The 11,930-nt window shown below is 37.7% G+C and overlaps 1 protein-coding gene across 1 annotated transcript; it reads left to right on the top strand.

The window, feature by feature from the left end:
- Positions 1–9,227: 9,227 nt before the first annotated feature.
- LOC100592344 (dynein light chain 1, cytoplasmic-like) lies at positions 9,228–9,494 on the top strand. Its single transcript, XM_012510280.2, has one exon. It carries the CDS (start codon positions 9,228–9,230, stop codon positions 9,492–9,494), a length of 267 nt encoding a protein of 88 aa, XP_012365734.1.
- Positions 9,495–11,930: the final 2,436 nt, after the last annotated feature.

The following is an 11,930-nucleotide window of genomic DNA, read 5'->3' as shown; positions in this document are numbered from 1 at the left end:
ACTATTTTGTAGATTGAAATATAAATATTGTCTACAACATATAGAGGGCTTAGATATTTTAAAATGTCTTTTTTACTGATTTACTAATACTTCGATAATAAATGATGCTGTCTCATCTCTAAATCTGAAAACTGTGACACTGGTGAAATGATTTGGGCCACTTTTTCCTTTGAGTTTGAAAAATTCTTAGAATCATCATGTAGAGATTTTTATTGCTTATGAATAAAATTATTTTTTAGCTTGTTCCTCATACTTATTTTTTACTTCATCACAGCTGCTTTCTAAAAAAAATTTTAGGATATTCACAAGGCATAAACACAATTTTTAAAACTTGATTTTCTAAATTGAAAATTATTGAAACAAAAAATAAAACAAGATGATAATTGTTTTCCTCCTCAGGCAAAAGCAGTCTGAAAGATAGTCATTGCATTTGGGGCTTTTTAAACTAAAAGAACACATATATTCTTATTTATAAAATGAAACTATATAAAACATCTCACTTCCTGAAACCGTTTTTACACTGGATTTACCCAAACTTCAGAAATGTCAAGAATTCATTATGTGTTTTTTAAAGTGTCATCTCTTTTGTATTATTTTGCAACTGTCTAAAATATTATCTCTAAAGGTATACGTTACAAGTAAGACTATTATCTCAGGCCTAAGGTTCAAGTCAAAATGATATTTTTAGTACAATAGTGAAATGTATTTTAACTCGAATTCTTCTATTCCAGGCCAGGTGGCATATGTGAGGGAAAAGCTAAAAACATAAATCTATCATTTGCAATTGGTATAATCACCATCCTTGGCATAGGAAAGTCTTCATTAAACTTGTTTATAGAATTATCCTTTCATACATCTCAAATTAATTGCCTTCCATTGAGATTTAAAACTAAATATGGAGAGATTGCCCTGGTCTTTGCATACCAAGTCATATTTTAAGAAAATACTTTGTTTCTTTATGTCTGGCAGGATTTTAGATCTGTTTTCTGTTCAAAAGAAGTCTCAAGATCACTTTTATATATGAAACCATTTTTCACCAGGCCACATTAGAACGGAGGGTATAAACATATTTCCATTAAAAGCAATAAACTATACTTTCTTATTTTCATATATATTCAGTATTAAAGGAATTATACTTTAATTCCAACCCCAATTATACTTTAATTCCAGCCTCCAACAAAGTTTTACATAGGATTTTTTTTTTCTGTTAATACAAAGATATGCTACATCTAATACCAAATGCAGACATTTTCTTCTTCAATTCCAGTTACCCTTGGGAATATCTATAGAGCCCTTTGCTCCCTGGGAATCTATTTTATTCATCAATTTAATTTAGTCAACAAATATTTATTGTGTACTTACTCTGTGTCAGAACTTTTTATATTATGTGTATGTAACACTGAATAAAACAGAAATCCCTGATTTCTTATATTCTAGTGCATCTTATATTCTAGTAGAAAATAAACATTTGCAAATAAATAAGTTTTACTTATAAAATAAACACCCACACATAGGCTATTAGCAACTATGAAGAACAATAAAGCATAAACTAGGAAAGGGAATCAGTTCGTAGGAAAAAAAACTACCCTTTTCATCTTTTTGGGTGTCAAAGGTGGTAATATTGACTTTCTTAATTATTAATTGCATAGTAATAGGGACATAACATTAATTGGTAGTTACCAGGCAGTTGCTCACTGTGTTTCTCTTAAATAGTCATGACTTACCTGGTAAAGATGGATTGTGCCACTAGGTTCTAAATTCCAAAAGATGGAAACATTTTTTCTGTTTTATTCACCACAATATTTCTAGCATACATACAATTACGCTGCCCATATCTTAAATATAGAAAAGGCATGTAGGTTGAGTGAATGAACTAATGCAAAGGATGAAAACTACAAAAACTGAAATTTTGTCTTGTTCTATAGATTCTTCCTCTATGTATTTTGGTATATCTATCACCAGAAATATTCTGGTGTAGTTATCGCCACAAACTTCATCTGGAGCACCATCACCACTATTTTATAAATGAAATCGACTCCTCACAGTACCAAAAGCATGATTATATTTTCTGAAATCAATTATTCAGAAAAGTATAAAATATTATTGTGGATACAGAGAAATAGCCATGTGAATTGAGCCCCCAAAACCAGGATGAATCAATTTCTTCACTTTCGATGTTACCAGCTAGAACTGTTGAATTTTAATTAAAGCAGAACTTAGAATCAAATCAAAGAATGTGTCAGTTAATCAACTGTTAGGAGACAATTCTACACGAATCTTTTGCATTTCTATACATCTTGCAAGAAGCACTGATAGCCTGTATCCTGGACTATCTTGTCAAAGATATTTATACTGTGAAGAGCCTTATACTCCCATGGAAGGGAGAAAAAGTGTCTCTCTCTTGAGCAGAGAGTGTTTCCCCCCTTTTCTTTTATTGTATTGTCAAGCATAATAAAGATAACATCCCCTTCAAAGGCCAAGATCAGGCATGTTTGCAATTCATTATAAAAGACTCAGATTCTCTAAGCTTGGCATTTCTCAACTGTGACACCAACCTACTACCTATGAGACATCCACCTACACCTATTTGTTTCACCCCTGGAGGACATGCAGAGTGGTGGGAGCCAAAACAAACATAAAGTTCATACTATTTGCTGTGCCACGAGTAATATGTGACCACGAGTCTTATGTCTTTTGCCAGCATCCATGAAACTAACTTGTCAACAATGACTTAGGGTAAATGCTCAGATGCTTTACAGTTTTCGGTACCAATATTTCCACTTAGTAACAATGTAAGCAAATTTCTTCCTCTATATCTAATAGTGATAGAATTAAGTTCCAAAAGCACCAACTAGGGTGGTCAGTCAATGATATGTCATTTTGTTCCAAGGTCTTCAGACAAATTGACTTTCAAAAACATTTTAAGAACTTTCTATGTACTAATTGTTAGCAACAAAGATCATTCCATGTAGCAGGTATTCTATAGACAGTCACGTAGCTCAGGCAAGATACAGTCGATTCATTTAATTTATCTTATAGTTCACATTAATTTTAGTTCGGTTACATTATGTTTTACTTCAGGTTAAAAAATTTACTATTGGTTAAAACAATTACCCAAAACAGAATTGTGTCTGCAATATACATACTGTAGTGGGTTTTCAAAAAATATCTTCATGATTTGTTAAAGAAATAATTGGGTACAAAATAGGAAGTAATCAACTGGGATATAAATAAAATATAAAGAAGGTACAGATGCAGCACAAGGGAAGCAGCATTCGTTAGTGATAGCTTTGCAGCACATATGTTAACTTAGGCCAGAGAGACTAGACGTGAATATTACACACTCAGAGAATGGCGGGACTTGTATTAGTCCGTTTTCATGCTGCTGATAAAGACATATGCAAGACTGGGCAATTTACAAAAGAAAGAAATTTAACTGGACTTACAGTTCCACGTCGCTAGGGAAGCCTCACAATCATGGTGAAAGGCAAGGAGGGGCAAGTTCCATCTTACATGGATGGCAGCAAGCAAAGAGAGAATAAGGAAGATGCAAAAGCAGAAACTCCTGATAAAACCATCAGATCTCATGAGACATATTCACTACCAGGAGAACAGTGTGAGGAAAACAGCCCCATGATTCAATTATCTCCCACCAGTTCCCTCCCACAATATATGGGAATTATGGGAGTACAATTCAAGATGAGATTTGGGTGTGGACACAGTGAAACCATTATCAGGACTCCTGTCTTAAACTCAGCCATAAGGACAGGTGGAGTTGCCGCTTAAAGATCAGGGACAATGCCAAGGGCTTTATCTCTATTTCTTACAATAATAGTATAAACTAAGTTATAATAGTCATTATGTCTTGGATTCAGAAGAAAGTCTGAGATCTTAGCAAGTCACTTAAATGGAAATCATAGCAATCGCTAGATTATTATCATTTCAATAAAGAGCTGTGTCTGGAATTGGTGGGTTCTTGGTCTCACTGATTTCAAGAATGAAGCCGCGGACCCCCGTGGTGAGTGTTACAGCTCTTAAGGTGGTGCGTCTGGAGTTTGCTCCTTCTGATGTTCGGATGTGTTCGGAGTTTCTTCCTTCTGGTGGGTTCGTGGTCTCGCTGGCTCAGGAGTGAAGCTGCAGACCTTCGCGGTGAGTGTTACAGCTCATAAAAGCAATGTGGACCCAAAGAGCGCAGTAGCAAGATTTATTGCAAAGAGTGAAAGAATAAAGCTTCCACAGTGTGGAAGAGGACCCGAGCGGGTTGCCGCTGCTGGCTCGGGCGCCTGCTTGTATTCTCTTATCTGGCCCCACCCACGTCCTGCTGATTGGTAGAGCCGAGTGGTCTGTTCTGACAGGGTGCTGATTGGTGTGTTTACCATCCCTGAGCTAGACATAAAAGTTCTCCACGTCCCCATCAGATCAGTTAGATACAGAGTGTGGACACAAAGGTTCTCCAAGGCCCCACCAGAGCAGCTAGATACAGAGTGTCGACTGGTGCATTCACAGAACCTGAGCTAGACACAGGGTGCTGATTGGTGTGTCTGCAAACCTTGAGCTAGATAGAGTGCCGATTGGTATATTTACAATCCTTGAGCTAGACATAAAGGTTCTCCACGTCTCCACCAGACTCAGGAGCCCAGCTGGCTTCACTCAGTGGATCCTGCACCGGAGCTGCAGGTGGAGCTGCCTGCCAGTCCTGCGCTGTGCGCTCGCACTCCTCAGCCCTTGGGTGGTCAATGGGACTGAGCGCCGTGGAGCAGTGGGTGGCGCTCGTCGGGGAGGCTCGGGCCGCACAGGAGCCCATGGAGGGGGTGGGAGGCTCAGGCATGGCGGGCTGCAGGTCCCGAGCCCTGCCCCGCGGGAAGGCAGCTAAGGTCCGCTGAGAAATCGAGCGCAGCGCCTGTGGGCTGGCACTGCTGGGGGACCCAGTACACCCTCCGCAGCCGCTGGCCTGGGTGCCAAGCCCTCATTGCCCGGGGCCGGCAGGGACGGCCGGCTGCTCCGAGTGCAGGGCCCGCCAAGCCCACGCCCACCCGGAACTCCAGCCGGCCCGCAAGCGCCACACGCAGCCCCGGTTCCCGCTCGCGCCTCTCCCTCCACACCTCCCTGCAAGCTGAGGGAGCCGGCTCCCGCCTTGGCCAGCCCAGAAAGGGGCTCCCATAGTGCAGCGGTGGGCTGAAGGGCTCCTCAAGTGCCACCAAAGTGGGAGCCCAGGCAGAGGAACCGCCGAGAGCGAGAGAGGGCTGTGAGGACTGCCAGCATGCTGTCACCTCTCAGAGCTTGTTACAGTGCTTATTCATACAGTAAGTGTTGAATCAATGTTACCTACTTATCTATACAATTTCTTTATATTTATAACCACCTTTCTCTATATTAATTAGATATGAAATCATAGACGCTTAACTCTGTCCCCATATTGAAGGTGAAGAAAATAAAGCTCAATACCATTAACAAATTCAGCTAGGTCAGTATCAAAACTAAACATTGAACCAAGATTCGTGATTTCATACACCACAGCCCGTCCAGCTGGACAAACAGGATCTGAATTTGGATAGAATAGCGACTGGTAATAATAGGAGAAATTCAGCCAAAGACTACTCGTGAGCATTTTAACAGATGAGTAGGGAACTTTGACATAGGACCGATAAGCTTCAAAGATCCAGACAAGTGAATAGTGTCAGTGGGCCCAACAGCAGGCATCAAGATTCCAGTGATGAGACAGGATTTTGGGGGCACATTTTTAAGGTTTTAAGAAATACTGGTAAGGACAGGGTGAGATTCAAATCTTAGAGGAAGCAATAAGTGTCCCAAGTAAAGTAGATTATCAAGACAAGAGCTGACAAAAAGTAACTAACTAGTATAAAGCCAACAAAAGAAATGTTGAGGCAAAGATTTTAAGAATGATGGACTTGTGTATTCAGGTGGTCAGACAAAGCAGACTTATTTGCAAAGTGACTGGACACTGTAATTGCTTAGCTACTGAAACTGAAATGTTTTCACTTCACAAAATATAGGGGCAAAGTTAAGGCAGATACATTGTAAATTTATGTTTGCCCATGGTATAATTTAAGGAATGCGAGGACTTAAAGTCCAATAAAACCCTATGACTCTTTTATTTACTTGCCAATTTTTAAAACCATTTGAGTCTTAATGGTTTAATATAGATTGATGGAATTTTGTTGAGGGAGGAAAATGTACTCATGGAATGTGATTCTAAGATTTGTAATCCAATATCTTATGGGACTCATTGTCTTAGACTTATTCCACTATCGAAAAGTACAAAAATCCAAATTGTTTTTGCCTTCATTGAAGACAATGCTCAAGGCAAATATTTGTTGCTACCCAGCACTTGATTCTAAATCATACTTGGGTTTCTACTTTTGTAAGCTGGACCAAATTACATATTATTCGTTAGGGCCTTTCTTCAAGTTTTACCTTAGGATGCTAACTAGAGAGAGACAGATACAGTGGTAGTTTTTTGTGTATTTTCCCTGGGATTATACCATAATCCTTTTCTTCTAGATCATACAAATTCTACTGATACATGATGAATAACAGCGTATAAGATAGAAATAAGCAGAGAATCTCTAAGCCAGCTTAGGAATTTTGCTGTTGTTGTTGGCCTCCACTCTGTTTTTGCTGATCATTCAGAGGAGAGGTGAATGCTTACATTATTAAGAAAATAAATAATAATAATAATAATAAAACCTCAGACCTTATTTTTCCATAGAAACCACATAGGAGAAAGGCATACCAAATATATATCATACAAGAGAGAGCCAAGAAAAGAAAGTGAATTCATACTCATTTTTTACTTATAATTCTATTATTAGTCTCACTAGAAGCTCAATTGTGTGGACCAGTGACCTCATAAAGTATCCCAAGTACTCTGTATAAGAGTCTTTGAATATCAGGACTCTTTAAGAGCATTTTTTCTCCTTACTGGTAGAATGTTGGAAAACTTGATGTCCCTGCAGGCTAAAAAATGTTACCAGCAGTGTAAAAGCCAAAGAAAAAAAGCCAGAGGCAAATAAGACACAAGTAATTATAAGCCAACTTTCTACCAAAGATTATTCTCAATCGGTCATAAAGTTGAGTTTTTCTTAGTTATGTAGTTAATCAAAGCATTTAAATGTACTTTCATGACATCAAAACCAACTCATACATGTGGAACCTATGCATTATTTTGCAGATAATTAATATCTACCATTTAGCATTTTGATTTTACTTTTTAATAAATATAGCAAAAAATCTACCTGTAGACATTATAAAGTGCTATTTGTTTGCAAAAAAATATGATCTCCTTGAATAGCAGCTGTTAAAACATGGAAAATTACATTGAGTTCATTTCTGGACACTACCTTAAAAGGTCTGTGTTCCCATTTGCTAAGATACAAGGCTTCCCAAAAATTCCTTCCAAGAAATACGCTATAAAAGCATTCTAATACATAATGATGCCGTGCCTAATCTTAAGAGTCTTGGCTAGCAGACAGATGAGAAGCTTCAATTCTGCCAAAGAGTGATTAAGAAGCACATGCTAGGGTCTCATGTCTAGATATTTTTCACTCAGATATTACTCATCATGTCATAGCCAAACAATTCACAGTTTGCCAATCCTCCATACCTTATTCCAGATGAGTTAGAGAAAAATCATCTGAAATATTCTACTTGATTAATTTTGAAAGTCTGATCCAAAGTTTTCTAGGTTAGACTTTGCAGTTTTCTAGGTTTTTATATTTTATTAAATCTTATTGTATACATCTCATTTTATAGAACAGCAACATAAAATACAAGGCAGTGTTTCTCATGAATATCTTTGTGTCTCCCTTTCATGGAGATTTGTGTTGTCGTTGAGATGGATAGAAACCACACAAATTTATACTCTAGTTTTTGCACTTGCAGGTAATCTTTTTTAAGAAATATAACTCTCCTGAGTCTATTTCATGGTCTTTGAAGTAAAAATAACACTATTTCTTAATTAATCAGATTGTTATGAATATATTAGTTAAACATGTAAAGCGCTAAGCACATAAACAGATTCAGTAAAATTAGCTATAGAAATTAATATCAGTTAGCTCAATGTTTTCAACATGACATCAGTCTCTCTCCCAGTTTTGCTGGCTTGTTAAAATGTGATCCCAAATTTATCATTCTCTGTACCTTAATTGTAAGTATCTGTACTGTTTTTCACCTCAGATCCATTGCCTTTTCAAATAATTTAAAGTAGGGGTCAAAAGAAACCATGCTGGGTTTCCTGAAAGATACGTATTCATCCATCTTCTTTAAAAGAATATTTTACAATATTTATTCATTTCAGTTTCTCAATATGATTTTATAAATGATTTTAAAAAGGATTCTGAACAAATATTTTTAGAAAACATTTGTTTGATTGAACTTTATAATCTTCATAAATATTTTTTTCCATATTCACAGCAAACTAAACTTATGCAATAGTCTCCAAAATTTTACTTCAGATGAAAATTCTAATCTGAGCACAGATATTATGTTCAAAATTCATGATCAAGCCCTAATTTATAAGCATAACCCTAACCAAATTTCCCTCTCCCAGGAAATGTTGGGTCTATCCAACTGCTCAGTTTAGGATAATTCTTACTTCTTTCTCTACCATATCCAAATCATTAGCATTTTCATTGCGATTCCTGCTCTGAATAAGTATACGTCTTTCCACTTCCACTGTTTTCATTTATTTCAAGCAAACTCTACCTCTTCTTTAGATCACTTTATTAGTCTAAATTTGGGTTTTCCTATATTGACTCTGGCTTTCCTCCTATTTATTTGCCACACTACAGAAATAGGATTGTTTTCAAAACATACATTCAATCATGTCATTTAAAAAATTTTTTTTCATCTGCAACAGATTTATTTTTTAAAGGAATGGATTTTGAGAGAAAACAACGTGGGGCAGAAGTATGGAACAGAAAATAAATACAAATATAGGCTATTCTACTAATTGTTTTATAACCACAACAAACTAGTACAGAGAATGCCCTGTACAAAATACGGCAAAGGTTCAAACAACGAGGTGTTCCCTTAGGAAGCCTGAAAATTTCAGTCTCTGGTATTTGGAATTTAGGCTGCAGTCCTTGTTTTTGGATGGATCACACTGTGTGTGTGGCGCCATGGTTTTGGTAGCGAAGGCAGCTCCACCCGGCCTGAGCGGTGCTAGCACCTTCCCCAGGAGACCGTTGCAGTTCTCCATGGTAACCATGTGCGATCGAAAGGCCAGGATAAAAAATGCGGACATGTCAGAAGAGATGCAACAGGACTCAGTGGATTGCGCTACTCAGGCGCTGGAGAAACACAGCATAGAGGACATTGCGGCTCATATCAAGAAGGAATTTGACAAGAAGTACAATCCCACCTGGAGTTGCATTGTGGGGAGCAACTTTGGTAGTTACCTGACACATGAAACCAAACACTTCATCTACTACTACCTGGGCCAAGTGGCCATTCTTCTGTTCAAATCTGGTTAAAATCATGTCATTAAAAAAAAAAAAAAGAAAAAAGAAAAAAAAATCCATTGCTGCCTTTTCCCACTAAAATGAGCTGCAACATTTTTTATGTTACCTACCTTATTTGGATTCTACCTACCTCCCTATTCTCTCTCTCTCGGTTCCTGTTGTAATCTAAATATGTCCCCCAAAATTCATATGTTGAAACTTAAATAACAATGTGATAGTATTAAGAAGTGAGGCATTTAGGAGGTTATTAAGTAATGAAGGCAGAGCTCTCGTGAGATTAGTAATCTTACAAAAGGGCTGAGGGAACTTCTGCTGTGTGAGGACACAGTGTTCCTCCCATCCAGAGGATGCAAAAAAAGCCCTCACCAGACACTGAATGCTGACAGTTTGGTCTTGGACTTTCTCTCCAGAACTGTGAGAATTAAATCTTTATTATTTATCAATTACTCAATATCAAGTATTTTATTATAGCAGGGTAAATTCAGCATGGACAGACTGAGACAGTGCCCCAGTCATAATGACCATGTTTCACTCCCTAGTGTACTCCATGACCCTGGCTCCTTCCTGCTACAATGCGTTAACACATGCTGCCTCCTACACTTGAAATACTTTTCCCTCTTTTCTATCTGATTACTACACAAATTTTAGCTTTAAGTTCAAGGGCTAAAACTTTTACTGATCACACCCACCTGCCATTTAGATCAGACATCTTTTCTTCCCTTTCATGTGTGGGGGGGGTGTTGCGGAGGAGACCTGAGATATGGAGTGATTAATATATTGCTCAGCTCATGAGACATTATCACTTTCTTTTTGTGCACAAATGTGACAGGTTATATTTTCTAAAGATGACCTTGACAATATCTCCAGTCCTTCATTATGCTGCTTTTGCCACCCCTCCTACCGAGAGGTGGGGACTGCATCTCCACTTATATCAAAGTGAGGTTGTGACTTCTTCAACCAACAGAGTATGGTAGCTTTGACACTGTGACTTCTGAGAGTAGGTTACTAAAAACCATGGAATCTCTAGTTGCTTTTCTTGGAACACCTATTCAATGGAGGACCCTCTTAGGGTGCCCCCTCAGAACCAAGCCATTGGGCTGTGACAAGCCTCAGCCACATAGAGAAGCCATGTATAAGTGTTCTGTTGACCAGTCCCAGTTGGGTCAGTCTTTAAATGATCTCAACTTAGGTTTTAAACATGTGAGTGCAGACATCATCTTAGAAGTAGATCTTACAGCCCTAGGTGTTTTTGTCCCCAGCCATCTGAATCTTCAAAGCAGAGGCCTCAGACGTAGCCATTCTGAGGCCCTAACTCATAGATCTATGAGTATGATAAATACTGTTTTTTTTATTATTATATTTTAAGTTCTAGGGTACCTGTGCACAATACGCAGTTTTGTTACATATGTATACATGTGCCATGTTGGTTTGCTGCACCCATTAACTCGTCATTTACATGAAGTATTTCTCCTAATGCTATCCCTCCCCCATCTCCCCACCCCATGACAGGCCCCAGTGTGTGATGTTCCCTGCTGTGTGTCCAAGTGTTCTCATTGTTCAATTCCCACCTATGAGTGAGAACATGCAGTGTTTGGTTTTCTGTCCTTGCGATAGTTTGCTCAGAATGATGGTTTCCAGCTTCATCCATGTTCCTACAAAGGACATGAACTCATCCTTTTTTATGGCTGCATAGTATTCCATGGTGTATATGTGCCATACTTTCTTAATCCAGTCTATCATTGATGGACATTAGGGTTGGTTCCAAGTCTTTGCTATTGTTTTATGTTATTAAACTTTGGAAAGATTTGTTTCACAGCAATAATAATAACCAAGACAAAGGTGCATTTGGTTTATCTCATTATTTATTATTTTTACTCTTTGAGCCTTAATTGCCACTCTATTTTTCTTTCTCTTTCCAGCTGCACAAGTCTGTTTAACATGTGTCTTTGGATAAGTACATATCCATAAGGAACATTAACAGTTGTTTTTTATATGTGTCTATTTTCATTAAAATAAATGATCTTATGCTAAAAATTTCTGCCCAACTTTTTCCACTCCAAACTGTTTCACAGTCATTCTAGGGTGGTATATGAATCTCACGTTCTCTGATTTTGAATGCTTCATGCTACTCCATGGTGTGCACTCATCCTAATTTTATTATCCACTTGTCTTGGGCTGAATACCTGGGTAAACTATAACTCCTCTCTTCTTAAAGCAATACTCTAATATGAACTAGCAAATATGTAATAAGGAGTACACAATAAGGAGTGAAATTACTAGTTCAAAGATATATTCGCAAAAAATAACGAGCATACTTAATTTCCCTAAATACTGTTGGATATCTGCAGCTGTCTAAACTTCTAACAACAGTGCGCAAATCACAAGAGTTTTCATTTCATACATATTTGCAAATACTTGGCATTTTTTCCGAGTTCTAATTCCAGTCTT

The sequence above is a fragment of the Nomascus leucogenys genome, chromosome 11, assembly GCF_006542625.1.
Source record: "Nomascus leucogenys isolate Asia chromosome 11, Asia_NLE_v1, whole genome shotgun sequence".
Taxonomy (NCBI): Eukaryota; Metazoa; Chordata; class Mammalia; order Primates; family Hylobatidae; genus Nomascus; species Nomascus leucogenys.
This window is presented reverse-complemented; position numbering and strand designations above follow the sequence as displayed.

Bases quoted from the DNA above. Each gene is read 5' to 3' on its own strand.
- LOC100592344 (XM_012510280.2), top strand. From the start codon at position 9,228: ATGTGCGATCGAAAGGCCAGGATAAAAAATGCGGACATGTCAGAAGAG.